Source organism: Sceloporus undulatus, chromosome 2 (assembly GCF_019175285.1).
Source record: "Sceloporus undulatus isolate JIND9_A2432 ecotype Alabama chromosome 2, SceUnd_v1.1, whole genome shotgun sequence".
Classification (NCBI taxonomy): Eukaryota; Metazoa; Chordata; class Lepidosauria; order Squamata; family Phrynosomatidae; genus Sceloporus; species Sceloporus undulatus.
The window spans coordinates 178,405,634-178,431,760 of record NC_056523.1 but is presented as its reverse complement, the minus strand read 5'-3'; the positions used below and the strand labels follow the sequence as shown (position 1 = coordinate 178,431,760).

General features: G+C 42.6%; 1 protein-coding gene across 9 annotated transcripts; it reads left to right on the top strand.

Annotated features, from left to right (window-relative positions):
• The first annotated feature begins 284 nt into the window (after positions 1-284).
• On the top strand, positions 285-25,817 carry LOC121922342 (glycoprotein-N-acetylgalactosamine 3-beta-galactosyltransferase 1-B-like). 9 transcript variants are annotated; one of them, XM_042451667.1, is made up of 6 exons: positions 285-417; positions 1,733-1,836; positions 9,515-9,621; positions 10,688-10,946; positions 12,319-12,983; positions 20,892-25,817. In XM_042451667.1, exons 4-6 carry the CDS (start codon positions 10,742-10,744, stop codon positions 21,111-21,113), a joined length of 1,092 nt encoding a protein of 363 aa, XP_042307601.1. In that variant the 5' UTR covers positions 285-417; positions 1,733-1,836; positions 9,515-9,621; positions 10,688-10,741; the 3' UTR covers positions 21,114-25,817. The 9 variants fall into 9 exon arrangements, with proteins under 9 accessions (XP_042307601.1, XP_042307595.1, XP_042307599.1 ...); XM_042451661.1 differs by having other exon boundaries at positions 1,733-1,964; XM_042451666.1 differs by having other exon boundaries at positions 294-417; positions 1,736-1,836.
• The last annotated feature ends 310 nt before the right edge of the window (positions 25,818-26,127 follow it).

Genomic DNA, 26,127 nt, shown 5'->3' with positions numbered 1-26,127 from the left:
ATTTGAGGCTCCGCTTTGGTGCCAAAATAAACTACAGTTCCTAGAATTCCACAGCACTGAGCCAGGGCAGTTAAAGCGGTATCAAACTGGGTTATTTCTGCAGTGCGGATGCAGCCCTGCCAGCCTCTCGGGCAAGGCTGAGGATCTGGGCCGCAAGGCGCCTCCCCGCTTTCTTCTGTCTCAGAGCTGCGCGCTTTGACCAATCAGGAGAGGCCTGGGGGATCTCTCAGCCAATGGGGTTGCGTAGGGGCCGGCTTAGCATGGAGGCATGCATTCTTGCTTCTGAATGCACTGTTATCTTGTCGAAAGGGAAAGCAGGGCGAGCAGCAAGGAGCGGAGTCTGTGGGTGCCTCTGACCCTGGGCCAGCCCTGGGCCCCAACCCTCCTTCCCTGCCTGGAGGGGCACCTGGAAGAAAGGTAATGCAAAGCCTATAGCCTATAGATCCCGCATCCTTCCCTACCAAAACCATCCTTGAAAGGTCCCCAAGCCAGCAGGCCCATCTTTATCTTGCTTTATTGAAAAAATGACATTTTGGTTTCTCTTTCCCCATATCAAGGCTAAGCTTTCTTCTTCCTGAGCCCAGGCTTCAGAAAATGATATGTATGTAGTTTTATATTCTTGAGTCCCTTTCTGGGAGAAAGGCGACATAAAAAACCCTTGAAATAAAGAAATAAATGATGATGTTTTAAAATGTAGATTGTTTTAATATGTATGCATGTTGTTTGTCGTATTAAACTGATGTGTATTTCAGCTCATATGTTTTAACTGGTGTTTTTGTCTGTGCGTTGTTGTTCCCCGCCTCAATCCATGGGGAGAGGTGGGGGGGGGAATAAATACTATTAATATTATTATTAATGCTAATAACTATTATTAATAACTATTATTATTAACATTAATAGTACAGTATTTATTTCTCACCCGCCTCTCCCCATGGATCAAGACGAGGAACAGCAATGAACAGATAAAACATCAGTTAAAACATAAAAGAGTTAAAATAAACATCAATTTAAAATGACAAATAACAATTATTAATAATAATAATAATAATAATAATAATATATACAAGGGGAACCCCTCCTCTTTTTTGTTGCCTTTTCACAGCCTATTTGTTGCGATTATCTAGGGTGACCAGGTGTCCTCACCTCTAAGGAGGACAAAGCACCATAAAATGTAGGACATCTGATCTGAAGAGAATTGCAGGGCATAAGATAAAAACACTCATGTGAATATAAATTCATGCTTCTTAGGCCTGCTCAAAATGGAGAACATTTTGGAATTCCTCCTGGATAGAAGGTTAGAAATGGAGGACCTGTCCTAGAAAAGGAGAATGTGTCTGGTCACACCAGAACCCAGGGGTCTTCCTTCTCTAAAATAGCCCTTTTTCCTTTCAGTTGCTGGTGTTCTTTCCAAGGGTGCATCTGCACTGTAGAAAATAATGCATCTTGGCTTCCTTTCTATCTGCCGTGGCACCTCCATCTTTTAGAATTCCTGGGATTTGTAGTTTGGTGAGAGGCCCCAGCCCTCTTGAGCAGCTGAAGGCTTTACAAAAGTACACATCCCAGGATCCCTACAGGACTTAAAATGGTGTCAAGTTGCATTATTGCTGCCCTCCTTAGATTTTGGCTGGGGAGTGTCTAGAAAAAGAAGGTGTGTGTCGGCAGAAACACCTGTTCTCAAGAGCTGGGTTTTCTCTCTTTTCCCCTGCTCCAGTTTCTCCTTCCTTCTTTCCAGCAGCTACCCCTATGACTGTCTGGTCAGCTGGAAGAGAGAGCCGGAGAGAGAGCACGTGATAGTCCTTTCCATCACCACATTCTGGGAAAGCTGAGCTGCTGTGTGTAAGCATGTGTTAATCCACTCGCCTGTAGGCTCTCTGTCTAAGGGAGGAAAAAGGGACCCACTGGCCATATCTGCCCACGGTGGCCAGATGGCCTAACCAGCAAAGGAGAACAAGGCACCACAAAGAGTAAGACATCCGAAGAAAATGTTGGACGTGACTGAATAAAAGCTAAAAACACTCATGTAAATGTAAATCCGTGTTTCCTAGTGATGCTCAAAATAGACGTTTTGAAATTCCTCCTGGACAGAAGTAGAGGACATGTCCTAGAAAAGGAGGATATCTGGTCACCCTGTATTTGCATAACAGACCCATTACATTTGGGGACAGGGTGGATTTCTTGAGTGTATGGACCCAGAATATTCCCCCATCCCAATAACAAAGACAACAACAACAACTCTGCCATCTGTTTTGTAGCAGTTCTGTGCAAAGGGATGTCCTAGCAGCTATTGAAATCTGAACATGTTGGGTTTTGGGTTTGTTTGTGTACCTGATTTCCAGCAATGCAATATACCAAGGCAAAGGCTTTTTGGTTCTGCTGAGCCATCATGCTGGACAGAGACCACTTATGGGCTGTGTAGTCTGCATCCTTGGTTTTTCACAGCAGATCATGCATATAAATAGTGCAAATAAATCAGGGATAGGAAATGGGCGGCCTTTCAGATGCTGTTGGACTGCAGCCCCCATCATCCCTCACCCATTGGCCATGCTGGCTGTGGCTGATGGAAACTGTAGTCTGACACTGCATGGAAAGTGACCACCTGTTCCCCACCTTTGATAGAAAGAAAGTCTGCCTGATACCTCCTAGCAAGGTGTGAGTATATGGAACAGAGAAACAGGGGAGCCATCTGGACAAATTTAACATTAGAATTTGAGTGTGAACAGTACAGGATTCATGTCAGGGTCTTCATATTCTGCCTGAAGTGTTTATTTTGGGTTGTCCTATTAAGCTGCCCCTGTTGTAAGACACACTATATTGTCTGCAGCTTTTCCTTCATTTCCTGGGACAGTAACAATGAAAGGGGCAGCCATATTCTTAAAGGACTGGCTTGAAAAAATGATATGTGGTTTGTGTGTGTATCTGTCTCTTGACTTATGGCAATACCATGAATTTCATGGGGTTTTCTTAGACAAGAAATACTCGTTTTGCTGTTTGTATCCTGCTTTATGTAACTGCATGAGGTTTGTTTGTAGAACTCAAAGAGGCCATAGCTTGTGAAGTCCAATAGGAATAGGAATGGGCTGCAGTAGGATAAATCCATCTATCATCTGCCACAAGGGTTGAAAAAGTGTTGTAAGCCGCTCTACTTCCTCTGGATTGTCAAAAACCAGGGCCAAGCCCAAACATTTTTCTGTCTGTGATGCACGAAATGGTAAGCCCTCCTCTTCATGTTAAAGAATGTAGTACCCTCTGAGTTACTTTGATGCTGGAAGCAGAAAATCCCACTAGTGCCACTCCCCACTCCCTGACAATATAAATACAAAAATAACTAGCACTTGCTGCTTTTTTAAAAATGACACCGCAAATGTTTTTTAAATGACACACTCTCTGGAGCAGTCTCATGCTGCCTAAGAGTAGGGCCAGCCCTGTCAAAATACCTTAATTTGCTCTGGGTCACAGACTGGATCCATGCGGGAAGCTAAACGAGTTTATGGGAGACATCTCAGGGTAGGAGCAGGTATTGGTTTTGGTAGACAGCTAATGTAAATCTGCATTGTGGTATCTATGTGAAAGGTCAGGTTCAGAGATTGGAAAAATAATTTTGAGTTGTGATTCCCAGAATTCTCCAGCCAACATATATTCCAGAAAGTAATTTTTCCAGCCTCTTGTTAAACTGATGGCCTTGCTCGGGCTGTGACGTTATGTGGTCATAATGGAACAAGAAGTGGTATCTCTGAACACATGCATGAGACTACTTAGTTTTGAGCTGGTTTTCTTGGACATACAGTCTGTGTGTGTTTACGCAGACTACAGTCCCTTGGGATTAGTGGAGCTCCCCCCCCCCCCGAATAAGTAAATCTAGATCCCATACCGACAGGCCAAAATAAAGCTGCTTCGGGTGCCTTTGGAGGTATGCTGTTTAAATTGCAGCTTCTGGCCTCATAAGATGTGTATGTCATTTAAACAGCATACCTCCAAAGGAACCTGAAGCAGCTTTATTTTGACCTGTTTGTATTGGCCCTTAGTATTACATCCCCAAACTGAAGAAACTCTTTGCCTCCAATTCTGACTTGGCATGGCTTTTCATTCTTATGCTGCTCATAGACATACAATGGGCCCTTGGTATCCGCTGGTGTTTGTTTCCAGGAGCTGTTGTATTTACAGGGACTTGAGCATCCACAGATTTTGTTATCCACAGGGAGGTCCTAGAAATAAACCTCAGCAGATAACAAGGACCCACTGTTTCTTTCTGCCTAGAGAGCTAGAATGGCGTCATGGTTGGACTGCAACTCTGGAGACCAGGATTTGATTCCCGACTCGGCCATGGGACCCACTGGGTGACGCTGGGCAAGTCACACTCTCTCAGCCTCCTCAGGGGAAGGCAATGGCAAACCCCCTCTGAACAAATCTTGCCAAGAAAACCCCATGATAGGTTCACTTAGTGCTGGAAAGGACTTGAAGGCACACAACAATAACAACATGATTTTGAAAGGTCGTGGAGGCCATGAATAATTCTCATTAAGTGTCTTTTTAATATAAAAATGGGACTGGCTGCTCTCCCTTCCTTTCTTAGTGGTGGTGCTTAGGCCTGGTTCTTTTTGTGGGCCTGAGAAATGTCCTCTTGGTTGCTATGGGAACCTCTCCTGGTGATGTGCTCTGGCAGCCCCTCGCCTTGCAAAGCCTGGCGGCTGGGAAGGAGAAGCCATTTGGGGGTCCTGCCTTTCGCTAAAGATGCTTGGACCTGACCAGAGCACCTCCTTTTTAAAAAAGGGGCACTCTCCCTGTTTCAGGAGACAGAGCTACTCCGTGACTAGAGAGTGCAGTGTTTTTGTTGTCAGGTTTAAGGGAATTTGGGGGGGGGGGTTTCACAAAAACTGGCAGGGTGTTAGGTTGTCACTCCATTGCCCTGCCATAGAACTGAGGGAGAGGCCCCTTTGTTTCTCCTAATGGTTGGAACCAAAACTCACAGAATAACAACAACTAACAACAACAGTGTTTATAATTCCCTTCACCAAAGGGCAGAACATCAAACATATCAAAACAGAGAAAACCACTTATTAAAAATGAGGTGCTCTGGTTAGGTCCAATAACAACAACAACAACAACAGCAATATTTATTTATAATGCTCTTTCTACCAAAGGATGAAATGTCAGACATATATAAACAGAGAGAACACCACTTATTAAAAACAAGATGCTCTGGTCAGGTCTAGTAATAACAACAACAATTTGAAGTTGAATGCTGTCATGGCTGATATCCATAGTGTTTTGTGGGTTTTTCAGGCTATGTGGCCATGTTCTAGAAGAATTTCTTCCTGACATTTCGTCAGCATCTGTGGCTGGCATCTTCAGAGAATGCATTCTTTGAAGATGCCAGCCACAGATGTTGACAAAACGTCTGAGACAAACTCTTCTAGAACATGGCCACATAGCCTGAAAAACCCACAAAAACCTAACAACAGCAACGTTTATTTATAATGCTCTTTCCACCAAAGGGCAGAGCATCAAGCATATAGAAACAGAGAGAACACCACTTATTAAAAACGAGGTTCTCTGGTCAGATCCAATAATAAAAGCAATTATTAAAAATGAGATGCTCTGCTCAGGTCCATTAATAATAATAATAACAAACAGCAACAACAACACTTATTAAAAATGAGGTACTCCAGTCAGGTTCAATAACAACAACAGCAGCAACAACAACAACATTTATTTATAACAACCTTTCCACCAAAGTGTCGAACATCAAACATATACAGTCAAAAATGGACAATAAAACACAGTACTCTAATACTATATGGCAGCATGTCCCATTCATGTGTGTAGTTCTGGAGGAGTGGGAGTAAAATGGGAGCATTGCTTCAAACAAAAATATTAACCCCCCCCTCCCCACATGAACTTTTCCTTCAGTATCCATTCCACTGTCAAACAGCCCTTACTGTCAGGAAGTTCCTCCTAATGTTGAGGTGGAATCTCTTTTCCTGTAGCTTGCATCCATTGTTCCGGGTTCTGTTCTCTGGAGCAGAAGAAAACAAGCTTGTTCCCTCCTCAATATGACATCCCTTCAAATATTTAAACAGGGTGATCATATCACCTCTTAACCTTCTTTTCTCCAGGCTAAACATCCCCAACTCCCTAAGTCGTTCCTCATAGGGCATGGTTTCCAGACCCTTCACCATTTTTGTTGCCCTCCTTTGGACACGCTGCAGTTTCTCAATGTCCTTTCTGAATTGTGGCGCCCAGAACTGGACACAATATTCTAGGTGGGGCCTGAAGAAGGGTGAATGTGGATGTATTTTCCTCCAGAAGTGTTTGTGCTATTTTTTTGCCAAAACAAATGGCAAAAGGGGATGCATACTTGCATAAAGTTTTCACACGATGGTTGCCAGGTCAGGACTGTCTCTGGTCAAAGCCTGAGACCTAGGGAAGACAGAGATGTGCCCTGACGATGGAGTTTATCACATGGAAGGAATTTCTCTTAATTTCGAATGAAAAGAAAGTGGGGTCAGAATGCATTCACGTGAATTCGCTAGTTCAGTGAATTTACATGAATTTGAATTGTGTTTGAACTGACTTCTCATTGCCTGAAAATAGCTTGCCATTGCCCGAAATTGTGTGTGGTAGTCTATCACGCAATAATGTTAAACCCCATGATTGCGTTTAGATTGCCATTGGATTATACTTCCAATTTCCCTTGTCTGATAAACTCCGATGTCATTTAGCATGATGCCTTCAGCTTCATCCACAGTAATGCAGAGTATGCCATTCAAATCAGAAATACCAAGTTTAACAAGTGAGGAAAATATAGTTGCACACACTTTCCAGGGCAGTGTTCTTGATCTGAGATACCTCCCTCTCTCCTGAGGGCAGAAGAGGGTTCAAGCCCTGAGATCTGGGAATCTCATTAATAATTTATATGTATGTAAACATATGTACACATTTAATAGTAGTTACTGTAATATGTGTGTGTGTGTTGTGTGCATTCAAGTAGTTTCTGATTTATGGCAACCCTAAGACAATCCTATCATGGGGGTTTCTTGGCAAGATTTGTTCAAACATGGTTTGCCATTGCCTTCTCCTGAGGCTGAGAGCATGTGACTTGTCCAAGGTTATGGCTGAGTAGGAAATTGAACCCTGGTCATACAGCGTAGTACAACACTTATACTATATCATACCGTACAATTAATGCAGTGTGGAGGACTTTGAACTGGGTGAGTTGTGTGCTGTTCAGATGCTAAGTAGAAGTAGGCACTTCAAAGGCCTCTCATTCCTCTCCTTTCTTAGGGTTCCTTGTTTCTAAGCTGAGATTCAAATAATAGACCTAGAATGGGGAATTCTGGCCTTCTAGCTGGTGCTATAACTCCTTTACAACTGGCCACTCTGGCTATGGGAAAGGGAAAGCCTAGATGGGAGATGTAGGTCTGTGAAGGGCCAAGGGTTCTCCAAACTTGAAACAGAATAATACAGTGTGTGTATTGTGTGCCTTCAAGTCATTTCTGACTTACGGGCCCTGTGCAGACCGGCCATAAAGGCTGGCCTAGTGTTGGGGTCAGGGCATGGTGTCCACATGATGCATGCCCCAACTCCACCCCTAGGGCACTGTGATGCCATGCACTGCTCCACAGGGCATGTGGCATCATGGTGCTCCTCTGGCGCTGCGTCCTTAAAGCTGTGGCGCCACGGCTATTTGCCCTTTGCAGGGCACAAAAAGGAGCTGCTTTTTGCAGGTCCTTTTTGCACCCTGCAAAGGTGAGATCGATGCTGCAGCGTGTGGTTAACTTGGGCCTGTGCAATCATCAATTCAAAAATTTGTGCAAGGATTGCCTTGAACCAAAATGTATGACAAAACTCAGAAAATCTATGTAACACAGAGGTGCATTACTCTGAAAGTACTTAGCTGTCTCCTCATATTAGCTGCTTTCAGTGAGCTTAAGCTCTGGAAAGTGAAATCAGAAAAAGATTATGTAAAATCTACCACAGGGCAAGAAAGATTTAATTATTTTATAATACTATTGGTAAAAAACTTTGCTTGCTGGGTAATTTTTTTGACAATTTAATAGATGTGCTGGTCAAAATGTGAGAAAGGAAAAAAGTCTTTCAAGTTGGTTATCTTTTGAAATTTTGGGTGATTCTTGCCTGTTGCAAGAGGGAGGGAACTTACTGGTCCTCCTGTAGAAGGGAATTCCCCAGCCTGGGAGCCATCACTGAGAAAGATCTTTGTGGATATTAATGAATTAATCATCATAAAAAGGCTACATAGTAGACTGTTAAATGCATTTATTATGCTGATATTCCATGTGCTGCAACACTAATTGGGTTGGATCCGTACTTACACATACTTAGAATAGCACTGAAATCAATGGGACATAAGCCGTTGCAGTTAATGTGTCTCAGTTATCTCACTGGTTCTACTTAAGCATGGCTAATTCTGCATCCAACTCTATATTATCTACTCTACAGGAAACATTGGGGTGCAAGTGGAAGGTTGCTCTGGATCCCCCAAATTCTGTTTTCTTGTAATAGTTTTTGTTCTTTTTTCATATCCTATTGAGAACTTCTCTGATGGGAACTGTTAAGCTCAAAGATAATATGTAAATATATGAAGCCAGTTTATGGAATCTAAGCCTGAAAAAGAAAACAGGAAAATAAGAGTTTCCCACTGGTTTACGAACACCTGCCTAGAAGTGTAGCTATATATAATCAGTAGCATCCTGTTGTTCTTTGTCTGTTTTTTGTTCTGTTCTGCAATGATCATAGGTAAAGAAAAATAACATACAGTGGTTTGAATTAGAGGTTGCTCTTCCAGATTTTTGCTCTTGGTTGCCATTTGCAGCCCTCTTATTTTTAAACCTGATTGTATAAATGATAATTTATATTTTTCCTATAACTATCCTCCACCTCAGTATGTATCCCCTAGTGTACTTGAAGTTTCCATTGTGCTAGCAAGCGCCTGCCTTTCTTGCCCTCGAGGGCCTCTGTTTTTGCCAACTCATTGGGCAATTAGTTCTGTAAATCTTGTGGGACTGAGGGATTAATTAGCAAACACTTTGATCTAATTAATAATGGATGGAATTGGGTTTTAGCTGCTGCTACTGCTACCACCTATCAAGCAATTAGCCACAATAGGATCTAACATGCAATGTATCCACCATAGGGTGAACCCCCCAATTAGATGGATGCCGTCTCAGGTAGCAGGTGATGAGAGGCAGGGAGTGGTGGCAAAGCGTTAGAGGACAGAGCTGTGTGTATCATGCAGCCCGCTCTGTGACCTCTAAGAGAGCTTGGCTGCCCTCAAGTGTGTAGTGGAGGATGCTGTGTCAGCACTTCTGTGCTGAAATATGGTTCACTCTGCCAGTCCTGGAAGCTTCTGCACATGAGGAGTGTTGCCATGTTGCCTGTTGCCTTGAACAGCTAAATATCTTAGGCCAGGTTTGATCCACCTACTCTCTCTTGAACTGCTCTGCTGTTTTGTGGTGTGGGAACCCATCCCTATTTTCCATGTTATTTCTGTCTTTAGTACCAAATTGCTGTTAAAGAAGTAAGGCCAAAGAACACATCTCCATTAACTGTGGTATACTGTACCTGCATTTCCAGAGAGGCTTAAAGAGGTGTGCATGCACTGAGGTGAGGAGAAAGCCTGGGATTTTTAGATCCGGTTGAAATAAATGAGATGCTGAAATTGATTTGGAATTAACAGGGAATACATTTCCAGATAAAAGTTGTAACCACTACATTTTTATGTTCAGGAGACTTGAGCTAATCATAGTCCTGCTTTCTCCGTAGAAGGAATAAAGCTGTGTCTCCTTTCCCATGTATTTCTGTGCCCTCTCATGTAAAGAAAATTAATCATAGGACCAGGCCTAAACCATTTTGCTGCCCAAGAAGAACAAAATGGCAATGTATGTCTTTCTTACAAATACAGAATCACAGTGGATGGACAGTTGAATTTCACTTTCACACTGGTGCCAGAAAAGCATCTTTTATCACCTATAAAGGTGGATCACCTTTAAAGCAAGTACAGGCTATGTGGCATGCAGTTCTCTGTCTTCCAACAGAGAAATGCCTAGGGAATTAGCAGGAAAGTTTGGTGAGCTGCTGTTCCCTCCCCAAAACATCTCTGCCTGAGGAAATAGCCCTGCTTTGTGTAAAGGTAAGGCCAGCCCTGCACATCTTTAAAGGTAGCCTTGCCAGTCTCTCTGCTCTGGGCAACAAGAAAATGGAACACAAGCAGCATAGTCTTGCAGGTAGCCTTGCCAGCCTCTCTGGACAACAAGAAAATGGAAAATAAGCAGTGTAGTCTTGCAGGTAGCCTTGCCAGTCTCTCTGGGCAGCAAGAAAATGGATAATAAGCGGTGTAGTCCTTTGCATGATTACTTAGATGGGACTTAATCCCAGGCAACAATGTCTAGGACTGTAGCCTTAGTTGAAGAATTCACCTGTGGTGTTTAATTTTTACCACTACTCTTCATGATAAATCTTCAGGTTGTGTTAGAACCCAGTCAATGCTATGAAAAGAAGCAAAGCCTCTAGTATTACTGAAGCTAAGATGACCTGATCATTCTGTTGGATGGATGGCTTCTGGGAGCAACGTATAGCACTAAATTTTGTCTTTGTGCTCCCAGTTTGTCTAGTGATTGCAATGTCTCTCGTCAAAGCTGCTCACTCTTACCCTACTTTGTCCCCACTACAGACCATGTGAACCAGCTCTCATCTTGCAGTCCTCCACCCCAGACAGCCAGGTGGCATGGGGATCCTTAGCTCCAAAACCTCCTTCTTGGCTTTCCACTTGGGCCTCTTTGCTGGCTTCCTCAGCACCTTCTACCTTGTGGGTAACCTAATGTGGGAAGGGCCTCCACGCCCTGGCACCCAGTCACCTCATGCTTCCAAGGATCCAGAGTGGATTGTGGATAGATCAGCTCTCTTCAGTGTCTCACACCCACACCTGGAAGGTAAGGACTAGAAGGGAAGGCAGAAAGTAATGGAGCAGAGGCATATTGCTTCTGCCCAGAATGTGTTGGACTACAGCTCCTATCAGTTCTGGCCACCATAGACAGTGGTGAGGATGGTGGGAATTGCAGTCCAACAATATCTGGAGGGCTTCACAATTCCCATCCTGGAAATAGAGAATTCTGACCCTCAAGTAGGGGTCAGTTTTGCAGTTGTTTCACTTTGACCAACAACAATAACAGCAACAACAGATTGCCTGCATATATTTATATCACTGCCTAGGTGAGTGGGTGACTGCAGGGCTGGTGGGAAGGTGAGTGGGCCCCATGTCCTCAAAACTCCTCAGTTGAACCAGTTAATATTGGGCATCCTCAAACAGCTGTTGCAGTTCAGCAGTTGGCCCAAGTAATCAGTTTTTGGTAAGATTTCTGTGGGCAGGTGAATGAGAGAATTTTCTGTTTTCTCACAGTTAAAACCTTCCCACACATATGAAGCTAGTGTGGCTGGAAAAAGCCGTAACCTAGCTTTCTCCATTACAGACTCAGAGCTTAGAGGTAACACCTTACAGGTAATGATGATATCTGTCACACATTACATTTTGTAAACATATGCAACAGCTGGCAGTTTCTTTATTTTGGGTTTTTTTTAATGTGGCAGATAACATATACTCATTCAGATTTAATTTTTTGGAAATAACATTTGTTACCTTGAAAATGTTATTTGGGAAAGTTTCTGGGCCACATTAAATTTTTACAGTGATTTTAGAAATTAATTAAAAATAAATAAAAGGTGACATATTACTAACACATCTTTATTAAAATAATAAGTAATGCAGTAATTTTTTTTAAAAAAAAGATCAATATCCAAACCTAGGAGATTTTTTTAAAAATAAAACACTCCAAAATTTAGGCAGGATAGCTTACAGTATGTAAATCAGTTCTTGAAAGAATACAACCATTTCAATCTCATTTCCCAGTTTGAACCAGTCAAGCATTTGCTGCTCTAAGAAGAGAAATGACTGCATTCACAATTGACCTGGAAATGCACCTCAGCACTATAGTGGTCCTTTCTGGCAAAAGTAAAATGGAGGGAGTAATGTATCCCACCCGCCACCTGGGTCAGGATGATTTTATGTCACAGTTTGTAATTTAAACTGACCAGAGAACTTTGATTACCAGGTGGTCTAGAACCTGAATAAGTAAACAACTATAGTTTAGATAGGTAGGCCTTTGTGCTGTGTAGTGACTGAAAACAAATGGCTATGGAACAAGTGAAGTTCTTAAATATTAACTTTTGGTGTATATGAGCCACAATCCCTAGAGCTGGGGAGACCTGTTGTGGAAAACAGTAGTAATCTTGTGGTTTCTTCTTTAGGAGAGGAGAGCAGCGTGGCGGACATGTTGTATGACAAGGTGCGGATTCTGTGTTGGGTGATGACAGGCCCCAAAAACTTGGAGACAAAGGCCCGCCATGTCAAGGCCACCTGGTCCCGTCACTGCAATGTGGTCCTTTTCATGAGCTCAGTGAAAGACAACAACTTCCCCACTGTAGGGCTGGAAACCAAGGAAGGCCGAGACCAGCTCTATTGGAAGACCATCCGGGCTTTCCATTATGTGCACAAGCACCACCTGGAGCAGGCTGACTGGTTCCTGAAGGCTGACGATGACACCTTTGTGGTGGTGGACAATCTCCGGTGGCTCCTCTCCAACTACACCCCTGACAGACCCATTTATTTTGGCAAGCGCTTCCGGCCCTTTGCCAAACAAGGCTACATGAGTGGGGGTGCTGGCTATGTTCTCAGCAAAGAGGCCCTGCATCGCTTTGTGGCGGGCTTTGAGTCTAAGGTGTGCAGCCACACTACCTCTGTGGAGGACCTTGCTCTGGGTCAGTGCATGGAGAAAATGGGTGTGGAGGCTGGGGACTCACGGGACTCTGAGGGAAGGGAGACATTCCACCCTTTTGTGCCAGAATCACATCTGACAGAAAAGTTCTCCAAAAGCTTTTGGTACTGGAACTATTGCTATTATCCTATTGTGGAGGTAAGTAACCATATCCTGCCTCTGACTTTTCCTCTATAGAGATGGGGACAGCAGCCTTTTAAGGGTCTCTGGCAAAGAAGGTATTTTCCCATTATTTTCTGCTTGTGGAGATGATGGGATTGAATGTGGGAACTTCTGCATCAAGAACACATGCAGTACCACTGAATTGTGGGACTTAAAACATAATTGACTGACGCTGTCTGGGGGGGTGTCTTTCGTGAAGAAACAGTTCCCAAAATTTATAGCTGGGCATTCTGGGAGCTGTAGCCCAAAAAGGTAACTTGGTCTGCCTTAATAGCTTAACCCATTTTAGTTTTTTTGATATGAGCAGAGATGTAGAAGACATGTCTCCTTTCTTTGAGTCTTGCCTTCTCTGTTTCTATGTGCTTGGCCTGAGATGCAAGCAAACCGAAATAAGCAACTGAAGGACGTAAAAAGGAAGGACTCTTGACATACCCTCTGTCCCCCTTTCTACAGTTTTGATTTTCTGCTCTATGAACATAACATGAGGAGCTAAGAGCCACTTGAGTGAAGGGGCCCAACAATTAATGCCTCTTTTCAAGTGTCCCTGGTGTTCCTGTTCATGAGAGGAGCCATAGCCTGGATTCATTCCATACAGCCCTTCTGTTTCCTTTACACTGTGGGAAAGAGCTTAACTGTAACAATTCCTACCTTAGAAATAATACCACAAATAGAACCGTCTTGTCATCTTCATAGTATGAAACATGATCTCACAGTATGAGACATAATCTACTAAATAAAGAACCAGCATGGTGTAGTGGTTTGAGTGTTGAACCCTAGGAGACCTGGGTTCGAATCCCCACTTGGCCCTAGAAAAACTCTGGGTGATCTTGGACAAGTCAGTTTCCCAGCTTCAGAAGACAGTAAGGACAAATCCTCTCTGAACAAATTCTGCCAAGAAAACCCTGGGATAGGGTCATCGTAGGGTCACCATAAGTCAAAAATGAAATCTCACAATAACAAATTCTCCACTAGCCCTCATGAACTGCCCCCCAGTAAATTCAATAAACCCTCCTCAAAGTGTTGCTGTTGTTGCTGCAATCATTTACTCTTATTACCACAATATAGATTATGTATGATATCTTTTGGGCCTACCAAAAGACACAACAAGCTGTACAGGTTTTTGAGGTCTTGAGATATCTTCATCAAGCAAAATGGTTCCCAAAAAAGTAGAGGAAAAGAAAAAGGAGCAGGAAACTTGAGGTTTATAGTCATTGTCTCTGAGAGGTAATGAGGAGGAAGGGTGAGCAGATACCTCAAATGAGGCTCACCAGGTTGTTGTGATTGCAGTAGATTTCTCCCATAACAGTCCCTAAGCTTTCTGAGGACAAAAAGGAAAAGACATGACATACCTTCATTTAAATGCATTTACATTTAAATGTGTTTAATTATTTAAAATGAAGATAATTTTTTTAAAATGGTTTTAAAATGCCCTTTTGAGTTCATTCTCTTTTAGTGAAAGTTCAAATTTTTTTTAAAAATCCCAGTTTGCAAGTGCAGTTGAGGAGGCTGTCCCTCCCTAGTAGTGCATCCAATCTAGTCAGTCTGTGCACATGGAGGAATTCAGCACCACATGACTTCTTCCTCCAACTTATTTTCAGTGGCTGAGAAGGGTGGAGATAGGATGTGGGACAGTCAGGCAACCAGCCAGCGCTATTCCTTCTATTGTCTGCAGGAAGGAAAAGGCATAGCTCTGGACTTCCCAGAGGCCCTGCAGAGGTCCAGAAAGCTGGCATGATCTTGCTGTGAATAGTTGCAGGAATGGAGCCAGCTGACTGGCTGGCTTCTGTCCCTCATCTGTTCCTGACCATGGAGAGTGGTGCCCATCCAGAAAGCAAGTAGGCTGAGCATTCAGGGAAGAGATGCGTCTGACAGCACTTTGTGATCCACCAGTGGGATGAGGATCTTTATCAAAGTGAAGCCATTGGTTCAAGCAGCAGATGCTGGAAAGTGGCTGAAAGATGTTAGAGGGGAGATCGGTGTGCTATAAAGCTGCACACAGCTCTCTCCTCCAACATCTTTTGGCCACCTTCCAGCATCTTTTGCTTCATTTTGGGTTCACTTTCACCTAGGTTTGCTTGCTACAGCAGAGGACACTGTCCCATTGTCAGTGCTGAAGTTGACAATCCAGCTGGCTTTTGTACATAGAAAAGGAGCAGGGTGCTATCTTCATATTCACTTCTGGCAACAAAATGTCTTGGTCCAACCTGGAGTATAGAAGTCACACCTCTGAGTAGATGCCTCAGCTCTGCTTCACACAAATACAAACATGTCTTCTTGTCCACTAACAACCTGAGCTCTTTCACATCTTTACTCTGAGATAAATCCCAATGATTTTAACGAGTCTAACTCCCTGGTACGATCTGAGGAAGTAGAACAAGTCCATAAAATCTTATGCTACAACTTCTTTCGCAGTTATTTTTAAGGTGCTACAAGATCCCTATGCATACTGATGTTCCCAAATAACTTTACGCATAAGAATGTTAGCAAAAGCACCATGGTGGAAATGTAGCCAAAACTACAGTCTACCCTTTCACAGGTTAATATTGACCATATGTGTGTGTGTGTGTGTATGAATTTGTTGAGTTGAGCTGAGTATTTTCGGAGCTGATTTGCATTTCCCTCTTTTCTAATATGTATCTCATGGCAATAACAATTTACTTTGAGGGGAGGTGGTGAGGTGGGGTTTACTGTTCCTTCAAGGAGGGGATAGGGTAAACTGAGTGTCTAGCCCAGTTAAAGTCATCACATTACAATAATAATTTAAACAGTGCAAATCATTGAAAACATCTAACAGTTAAAATTAAAGCATACCTCCATAAGAAACCTCCCTGCTAATAATTACACATTAAAAACCTGCTTGAACATAAAACTCTGCTCACTGGCAAAAGGAGAGAAGAGAGGGAGCCAGCCTAGCCTCCCACAGAGGGAGTTCCAGAAAGCAATGGAGACTCTTGGTGCAAGAGTAATATCTTGTTTCCTCTGGTGGAATCTCTGAAGTTATGCTACCAGATTAATATGGCTTTCTGAAATGAATTCCCAGTGCATTTGCCAGATGTTTCTCCTGTTCAGTGATGAGTGGATTTTATTTGGTGGGTAAGGCCAACTTCCTCTGTTTTCTTGTTGTTAACTGAGCTCAATTTGACACTGACCCATGGTGACCCTGTAGATGAGACATCTCCAAAACTTCCTATCCTCCACTGCTCTGCTCAGGTCATGCAACCTTAGGCCTGTGACCTCCTTGAGTCCATCCATCTAGTATGCTTTCTCCCTCTCTTTCTGCTGCCCTCCATCTTTCCTAGCATTATTGTATTTTCTGGGTTTTCTTGCCTTTTCATGATGTGGCCAAAGTATAGCAGCCTCAATATGATTATCTTGGCTTCCAGGGAGAGTTCAGGCTTGATCTGTTCAGGGACCCATTCGTTTGTCTTTTTGGTTGTCCGTGGTATACTTAGCACTCGTCCCCAGCTCCACATCTCATATGAGTTGATTTTCTTGTTATCCGCTTTTTTCACTTTCCAGCTCTTGCATCCACACATGGTGATGGGGAAAACAATAGTGTGGACTATTCTAACTTTAGTGCTCAGTTGTAGGGTGGCTGAAATGATATATGGAAGAGGACTGGGCATCTTTTAACTTTTGCAGCTACAATAAAAGAATCTCTGAAAGTATAGTTTGTATGACATGCTGCACCTCATGGCATTGCCTTTTCTGTTTATATGTGGAAAAGACCTGCCCTCTTTTGTTTCTGACTACCAATGTTTTGTTCCTAGTATTTTTCCACTCTAAACTGGCAGTGATTGTCACTTTCTCCTTGATGGCAGCAACATGTGTTTCCCCTGCGGATAATCTGATAGAGTTAATAGCATTAACCACTTTGCTGTATTATGGAGAGGTGTGGGCCAGGAATGGAGTAGAGGCCTTATTTTGTTTTTGAAAGGGAGAGCTTCCTGTACAATCACAGAGTGTATACGAGGAAGGAAATTACGGGGGTTTGTTGGTAATCCAGTTTCTTCAAAGTGCAGGTGAGGAACTTGGAAACAATGGTGCCAGAGAGATGTTTGGCCTGAGAACTGCAATGGGAGATCTAAAGGATTAAGTGATTAGATTAATTGGAGTTTAGCAAATGCTGTGAGCTGCTGTGGAAAAAAGCCAACAGGATTGCTCTCTTTCAAGGGGAGTTTGGGTCCCAGGTGATTCATGGATGCTTTTCTTAGGGCCTTCCTTTCCATCTCTTGGCAAAAGGAAACATAAAGCAATGGGCCTGACTTATCATCTCAGAATTTCTTTCACACACACACACCCTTTCTTTTCGGTGGAGCAGTTATTAGCAGTTTATTTGATGGTGTTTTTGTAAAGCCACAATTCTAATGGCAAGTTACCATTTGCTCTCCCACCTATCCACAGTTCACCCTCCCTATCTGTGCTATTTGCAGAGAGAGAGATTTTCATAGTGCAAATTGCTTGCGATGGTTCCATTTTTAATGGTAAAAGGTGAAGGGATGTTAAGAGAGGGTAGGAAGTGAGGAGATCAAAGTGGAGAAGTGAAGAAGAAACCGGAGGGGAAAAAGAAGATACAGAGATGAGGCAGTGAGAGCCATTTTCTCTCATTTGCCACTTCCGTTAATGGCTTTTAAGATTCTGTGGTGATATATTAGAGAGTGCTGTTCTTTAAATAATACATCACAGAGCTGCAGAGAATTTAAACAGAAAGTAATATTCTCTCTCTGTCTATATAAAATCCAGGGTTCCCTCTGAAACATCTTCCCTAATCCCAATCCTCTTTTAATTTGGAGCAGGCTCAAGTCACATTACTGCCTGAGCTAAAACAGAAAAGGTATCCTCCCATGTATCCAAGTCTAGGTGCACAGTCCTCAAAGTCAGCCAATTTATATGGGCACTGAGGCAGACAGTTTCTCAGAACCTTGCATTTCTCCCTTTGTAAGGATGATTTTTGTCTCTCAGAAATAAATATACTAGCCTGGCATCCTGCCCTTTGAGTTGCTCCCCATTTCCAAGGTACTCATTTGACCATCCCTGTCCTTCCATCCATGTGCTGGTAGAAGCTGGAACGGTTACTGATTGTCTCCTTTTGCATTAATCCACCCAGTAATGGGATGAAGGTTTCTTGTGACATAGACAGATGGTATGTGACAGCATATGAAGGGCTCTGCCTGCTGGGGTGGATGGCAGCATGAGTGGATGACAAAGAAGGCAGCTCTCAGAGTGCTGCCCTCAAAATGCAGGGTTTGGCTTATCAGGGAGGGCGCTGAAGCCAGCAGAACAGTAGAAGATAATTAAACTGTTTCTCATCTAAACTGTTGTGTTTCTTAATCCTGGAAGCCCAGAAGATGTTGATTTATTTTGTACAAGTCATTCTGCATATCCTTTTTGTGCATACTTTGTCTTGCTGCTCTTGGGAATGGGCAAAGAGTTTCATTAGGCAGTGAAATGCTTTTGCCAATTCTTGGGGGAAACCTTGTGTAGAATCATAGAATCGTAGAGTTGGAAGAGACCACAAGGGCCATCCAGTCCAACCCCCTGCTATGCACAAAATCACGATCAAAGCATCCCTGACAGATGGCCATCCAGCCTCTGCTTAAAGACATCCAAGGAAGAAGACTCCACTATACTCTGAGGGATTGTGTTCCACTGTCGAACAGCCCTTACTGTCAGAAAGTTCTTCCTAATGTTGAGGTGGAATCTCCTTTCCTGGAGCTTGCATCCATTGCTCCGGGTCCTAGTCTCTGGAGCAGCAGAAAACAAGCTTGCTCCCTCATCAATATGTCATTCCTTCAAGTATTTAAACAGGGCTATCATATCACCTCTTAACCTTCTCTTCTCCAGGCTAAACATCCCCAGCTCCCTAAGTCGTTCCTCATAGGGCATGGTTTCCAGACCCTGCACCATTTTAGTCGCCCACCTTTGGAGACATTCCCGTTTCTCAACATCCTTTTTGAATTGTGGTGCCCAGAACTGGACACAGTATTCCAGGTGGGGCCTGACCAAAGCAGAATAGAGTGGCACTATTACTTCCCTTGATCTAGACACTATACTTCTATTGATGCAGCCTAGAATTGCATTGGCCTTGTTAGCTGCCACATTGCACTGTTGACTCATGTTCAACTTGTGGTCTACTTGGACTCCTAGATCCCTTTCACATGTAGTTTCATTCAGCCAGGTGTCCCCCATCCTATATCTGTTCATTTCATTTTTCCACCATAAGTGCAGTACTTTACATTTCTCCGTGTTGAATTTCATTTTGTTAGCTTTGGCTCAGTTTTCTAGTCTGTTCAGGTCATTTTGAATCTTGATCCTGTCCTCTGGGGTATTAGGTACTCCTCCTAATTTGGTGTCATCTGCAAATTTGATAAGTATGCCCCCAATTTTGTCCTCCAAGTCATTGATAAAGATGTTGAATAACACTGGCCCCAGGACAGAGTCCTGTGGGATCCCACTGGTCACTTCTCTCCAGGATGAAAAGGTGCCATTGTTGAGCACCCTTTGGGTTCAGCCGGTCAACTAATTACAAATCCATGTAACAGTTGCCTTGTCTAGCCCACATTTTACAAGCTTGTTTGGAAGAATATCATGGGGAACTTTGTCAAAGGCCTTACTGAAATCAAGATACTTCTGGCCTTAGACTAGTTGTTGTTAGATATCTTTTTCTTTCCTTTTCCCTTCTCTCTCTCTCTCTCTCTCTCTCTCTCTCTCTCTATATATATATATATATATATATTTAAGGCTCAACATGTCTTAACAGTTTTAGCAGATATTTCTCTCCAATTTTCAAAGGCATACCTAGGTGGGCTAGAAACCTTTTTAAAGAAAGAAACAATGCAACAAAAGCTAAGATTCTTGGAAAGCTCAGACCTGTGCCCCATGCCATTTTCTGTTCTGCAGAATTTTATTGTATGGCCAACAGCCCCACTTTAAGATCCTAAAAGTCATGTCTAGGAGTTGTGGGCAAAAATACTGAAGAAATAGTAGATACCAGCAGAGTTATCCTCTTCATTCTCTGAAACCTAATGGCTGGCATCTTGTTGATCAGTTACTGCTTGATATTCATGTTTACAGTTGTGGTACTGTTGCCACAATTGAACATATACAAAGCACCAATCCACCTTAACAGTCAGCAATTGCACCAAGTGACAGAGATCTGTTCTGCTGGCAATTGGGGTGGAGCAGGATGATGACTCCAGTACCTTCCTGACAGTGATCTCTGGTACAACAATTGTAAATAGGACCTCTGATGCAACTCCTCATCACACTAGAGGTCTCTGGTGGAAGGGGACTAGAAATGCCATCCTAATCGCCAACAGAACAGACTTCCATTGCTCAGTGTGGCTGCTGGCTATTAAGGTAGGTTTGTGGTAGTTGTTGTAATTTGGTTTTCTTTTTTGTTATGTATTTTATATGTTGTTAAGTGTTATAATTTTCAATAAAATCTTTTAATAATATTTTTTTTTAAAAAAAGGTAGGTTTGGGGGATTGGGCCAGGAGGCAGAAGATTTGTAATTACATCTGTGATATAGGATCTTGGCCATATATTATTTCGCTTTTCCCACTATCTTTGTTCTTGCCATACCTCCCCTTGTCCTTCAGATAATGTACCTAATTGCATCATGAACCTTCATTCCTATTTGATAGGTTACTCTATGAAATAGCTAAATGGATTGGGCTGTGGTGTGTCTCCCCTGTACCACTGTGTTTTCAAACCAGAGTCTCCTTGGGGTTTGTCTGCTGCTGCTCCTGTGGTTGTCACTTCTGCTTTCTGCCTCCTGGTGAAAAAGGCTGAATATTTACCTTGCAAAAGAGAAGAATGATACTTAGATCTTGTGTTGCTGGCTCTTCTGCTGTTAACTTTGCTTTTCTTGTGCTTCTCAGGGTCCTCAGTGTTGCTCTGACCTGGCCATCTCCTTCCACTATGTGAACTCAGAGCTGATGTACATCCTGGAATACCTGACCTACCACCTGCGTGCCTACGGTTACCGCTTCCGCTACCGTCCACCTCTGCCTGACAATGCAGGTTATCTCCAGCCCCATCCAAGGGAAGAGCCCCTAGAGAGGACCAACAGCACCACCTTGCAGACAGAGAAGAAGTTGTAGTGATGGTCACATGGCATATGACTTAAAATTCAGCTCAGGCACCACTTGATAAGACTTGCTGCCTGTGCCATACCAGTGCCTCAACACCAATGCTCCTTAAAAGGGAGCCCACACACGAAGATGGAAGGGAACAAGTTGCTGAACAGGGCATGAGATTAGATTATTTTTGAGTCCTTAAGAGAGTGTGTACATGTGCATGTATGCTGACCAGATAGAGGCTGGCTTATACTAAGGAAGGCAATTTTCTTGGTATTCTGAGAAGCTCTGTTCAGGATTGTCAAGGTGCTATTTTTTTCCTTTCCCTGATCCCAAATCCTGTTTTTCGCCTTTATTCCTGCTGCAAACTAGAGAGCCTTCTAGTGCATGATGTGGGGTTCCAACATTATATGAATCCTCCAGTGGGCAGGGAAGCCTGCTGCCACAGTGCTGGGTATGTGGGGGAGAGAAAGGGAATCAGTCAGACCTCTATCAGTGGTAGATTCCTACTGGAAAGTGAACTTGACTTGTCCACACCACCACATGAACAGGGCACAAACTGTATGGCTGTAGACTGAGCAAACAGAAATGCCACAGATGCCTGCATTTTGTCACTTAAGGAAGAGCAGGCAAAATCCTGGCTAGACGTAGTGGTTGAGTATTATTGCAATGAGAGAGGGTCATAACTCCTTCCACTCCAAGGAAGAAAGAAGGCACACTGAGCAATGGCAAATATTCAAGCTGTGTTGGTCTTCCAATACCCAGACATTATTCATATCTGTTGTTTTTGTGTGCTTTCAAGTAGTTTTTGACTTGAGTGACCCTAAGGTGACCCTAAAGTGACCCTATCAGTGCATTTCATGGTCAAGCTGGGAATTATACCCTGATTTCCAGAGGTGTAGTCCAACACTCAAACCACTGTGCCATTCTAACTACAGGATAGACTGCCTTGTTGTTGCCACTCCTTCACTGCAATCATTGCTATAGCTCAGTGGCTGCCTCTTGTTAGGCCGTCTCCCTTTCACATAATTGGGGCTCGATGGATTCCACTTAGAGAAGATGGATTTCTAAAGCAAGTTGAGTGAGTGGGAGAAAAGGTGTTTTGTTGTACTGTCTGCAAGGATGCTTTGCAGTCAACAGAGTGCCCTCTGTTTATTATAGGAAGGCATTTCCAGTCATTTCTCACTACTGGCTGTGCTGGCTAAGACTGGTGAAAATTGCAGTCTAATAACATCTGGAGGGCAATAAGTTACTCATACTTTCTTTTGACTGCTGATTTTCAGTTGTTTTGTTGGAATCCAGGCATGATTGTGGGAGAATGTCACCCAGCTCAATTCAGAATTAACATAAACAAACCAAGCCACATTATGGTTTTGAAATCTAGCATTGACTTGAAGCCAATAATGTAACTGGGGACACAGAAATGTCTAAATCCCCTCCAGTGACAAATGTCATACATCTTCCTGGAGCTGCCTCTGTCCCTAGTGTCAAGGACACTGGGAGAATGTAGTGTTTGTCAAGGCATTTGAGCTCTTTGTATGGATGATGGTTGCCTTGGAAACTTCCAGGCTTACAATAATGCTAAGTCCTGTGTGTTGGTAGCCCTGAGATGTAGAGTCATAGAGCTGGAAAAGACTGGCCTACCCCCTGCCATTCAGGAACACAAAATCAAAGCACCCTCGACAGATGTTCCTTCCAGCTTCTGTTTAAAAACCTCAAAAAATGAGACTCCACCACTCTCCAAGGCATTCCAGTTTTCATCAGTGAATGTTAGGTGTGTGTGCTGTGCAGCAGGTTAGATTAGATGTGAAGTCAAGAAATAATATCTAGGGCAAACGATACTCTTTTCATAATGAAAGTCAACATTATAGGCAAAAATAGCACATACACAAAAGAAAGAATGAAGTTCAGCACCATCACATGGCTCACGGTCACATTTTGAGTCAAAGTTACATCCTGTTTTACTGTAGTGACATCCTGACCCTCTGAATTGGCATTTTGTTTACTTAAGAGGAAAAGTGGGTAGAGTTAAGACTTAGCATTATAATGAGACTTAGAGTAGGACTTTGTTAATATTGATGATCACCACAGGGGTCTTTCTCCATGGGAATTCAGGTGCTGCAATACGGTAGGAATTTTGTCCTTAGGAAATGAGCTTTTTTGCCAGAGTTCATGGGTTTGGGCTTAGTGACAGATGTGGTGGCTCCTTATAGTACATTAAGAAGCTAGCATGTCTTGTATCATAGAATTCTCTTCCTGAAGTGATAGGACCCATTTATATGTCTTTTTAGCAGTCCACAGTATCCGCAGAATGCTTCTCCAACATTATGGTACTGTAATACTCAGAACCAAACCAGTCTGTGTTAGTAAGAAAGACATAATACAGCCTTTTAAGTTGAACATAGCTGTTTGTCAGGCAGAATGGAAAGACAGCTAAACTTTCAGCTATATATCAAGCAAGGCGAAGCTTTGTAAAATGGCAAAAAAATTGCATTTGCTTCAATTAAGAAGTAAAAGTAAACAATGCAGATTATTATCTAGGGCTTGTTGCCACAAAACAGTGTAGATTGGCAAAAACAACTCTTAAGTGTGTCCTTTTTGTATAGTATATGGATGAAGCCCTAGGGCAGCCTTCTCCAATCTGATGCCCTTCAGACGTATGGAGTTACAGTGCCCCAGCTATTAGAGCTTATTTGTTTGGATCTTGGAACTGAATTTAAGCCTCTGAGGTTATTGGCAGTATTGTGAGACTGAAAACTACTACCCAGGCATCTACTGGCACTTGAGGACATACATGGCACATTTGAGCTGGGAATTGTGCAGTCTTTGTGTAGTTCAGATGCTGCTGAACTACAGCTCCCGTCATTCCTCACCATTTTGACTAGGACTGCTAGAGTTGCAATTCAGCATCAGGAGGGCTGCACAATTTTAGTTTGTTGGATTAAATAGGAAAGATGGTGTGGTTTAACAGCTTTCTAGGGCTCCCCATAAATAGGTGGTTGATCGGATTTGCTTTGCATAATGGTGGCATGGAGATGGAATTTGGTTCCCCCCCCAGCTTTTAACTTCTGATTAAATAAAGTTCTTCTTTCCCCCTCTCATATTTTAACAGCTATGAGTTGGGTCTAGATATAGCTGTGTGTAGAGCAGAGCCATTGAAATCAGTAGGATTTAAAATAATTGTGACTGACATGGCCAATTTAATCTGAATCCAATCCCTGGTTAGATGCAGTCTTGAGAAATGTATCTCTAGGTCCCATTGAAGTAAATGGGAAGTACTTGACAGTGTTTGATACTCTTTCCTCAATATAGCAAGAAACTGGAAGGAGCTGCCAGGTGCCAAGCTGTTTTGTTTCTAGCCCAACTGACAGTATTTCTCCAGTTTCTCTATGCAATTTCCTTAACCCCCTGATAGGTCACCTTTGGAAGAAAGAGAGGTCAGGACCTTGAACATCTGGCTTTTCTCTGCACTGTGCCCTAATGCTTTGGAGACTTGGAGGACACAATGCATTTATGGCAGCATATGATACTTCAGTGGAGGGAGAGTTCCACTGGGAAAGGCTTCTGGTTCTGCATGCAGAACAGTCACTTCCATTGAAGTGAATGGGAAAGAGCACCTCTGCTGGTGTTACATGCATGAATCAAGAGCAGAGGGAGTGGGGATTGGATGGGTACTTCATGTTTTCTTAAGCTGATGGTAAGTATAATCATAATGTTAAAACTTTTGTTGGTTTTATTAATTACCAAATGGTGGTAGAGTTGATGATTGACAATATGTGTCCTTTACATCTCTGTGAAACAGTCAAAAACAAAACTCAACAGAATGGTTGTCACAACACATCAAGACACCTCATAATAAAAACTGGTCAACCATCATGATTTTTTAAGCCAAAAAAGGTAAATAAAATCATTTATGGAAAAATATTGGGTGGCATCCTGTTCAGCAGTTATGATACCAGCCTGGCAATGCCCCAGGTGAAGCATTTCTAAAGCACTGGAGATTGGGGCACTGGAAAATGCATGCTTCCAGTTGCAGGATGCCTTTAAACAAGCAAGCAGTTTGTGGCTGGACCCCAAGGTCCTCTCTCCAGCTGCTTGTTTTCAAGGCATCCAGTAACAAGGAGAGCACTGTGAATAAAATGTCCCAGTCCTCTAATCTCCAGAACCTCAGAAGCATTTGAGGTTTGAGCATTTCCTTTGGTGTACTCTCAGAGTGCAAAGTTAGGTTTGTGGGGAGGCATCATCCACCATAGTTTTGATGATGGAGCCCCATCACCATATTTCCAATGATAATGGAAGATCTTGGCCATTGTGTTGTTCAAAAAAAATTTTTTTGTGTGTGTGTAAAGTGGCTTTTGAAGAAAACAATTTTCTATTCAAACGGTAATGTTTTCTGACCAAAACAATGTTTTGTGCAAAAACACTTACAAAAAAACTGCAAACAAACTTTTTACCCAAGTCTTGAAATGAGAACAGAATATATGCAGAAACTCTCACCCAGAGGGGATTAAAACTTGAAGTTATTTATGCTTGTCTGTAAGAACAAAATAAGCAAAGATTTAAGTCCCTGCTGTTTCACCGTTTTTCTTTGGAACTGAATGTTAACATTAAATGTTTGTTGTAAATACTTTTTAAAAAACTGACTTGATAAAAAATGTTTATCATAAAAAAAGTTTGAGACATGTTCAGATTTTCAGTTGAATTTACAAATAAACTAAGTCAACATAACATTACGTTGGATCTAGATTATTTAGATGTAAGCAATATGGCTGGCTAAATTGGTCTTCTCTTTCCCCTCTTCCCCTCAAAAATGCTATACACTGGGTCAGAGGATCCTGCTAAAAAGGGCTTATGCAGGCAGGGTAAAGGATTCCTGAAAATTAGGCTGTAAATCATTTTATGAGCATAATCTATCTGCAAAAGGTGAATCTTGGGTCCAGCCCATTCATTCTACTACAGTTATAGTCTTAGTAGTATGTATTCTTTGTAGGAAAATGTTTTGAAAATATTAAGATCCCCAACTTCTGTTGGGTGACAG

Coding starts and splice junctions, on each gene's coding strand:
- LOC121922342 (XM_042451665.1), top strand. CDS start 10,742: ATGGGGATCCTTAGCTCCAAAACCTCCTTCTTGGCTTTCCACTTGGGC. Junction 10,947..12,318: donor CTCACACCCACACCTGGAAG/GTAAGGACTAGA, acceptor TTTCTTCTTTAG/GAGAGGAGAGCAGCGTGGCG. Junction 12,984..20,891: donor GCTATTATCCTATTGTGGAG/GTAAGTAACCAT, acceptor TGTGCTTCTCAG/GGTCCTCAGTGTTGCTCTGA.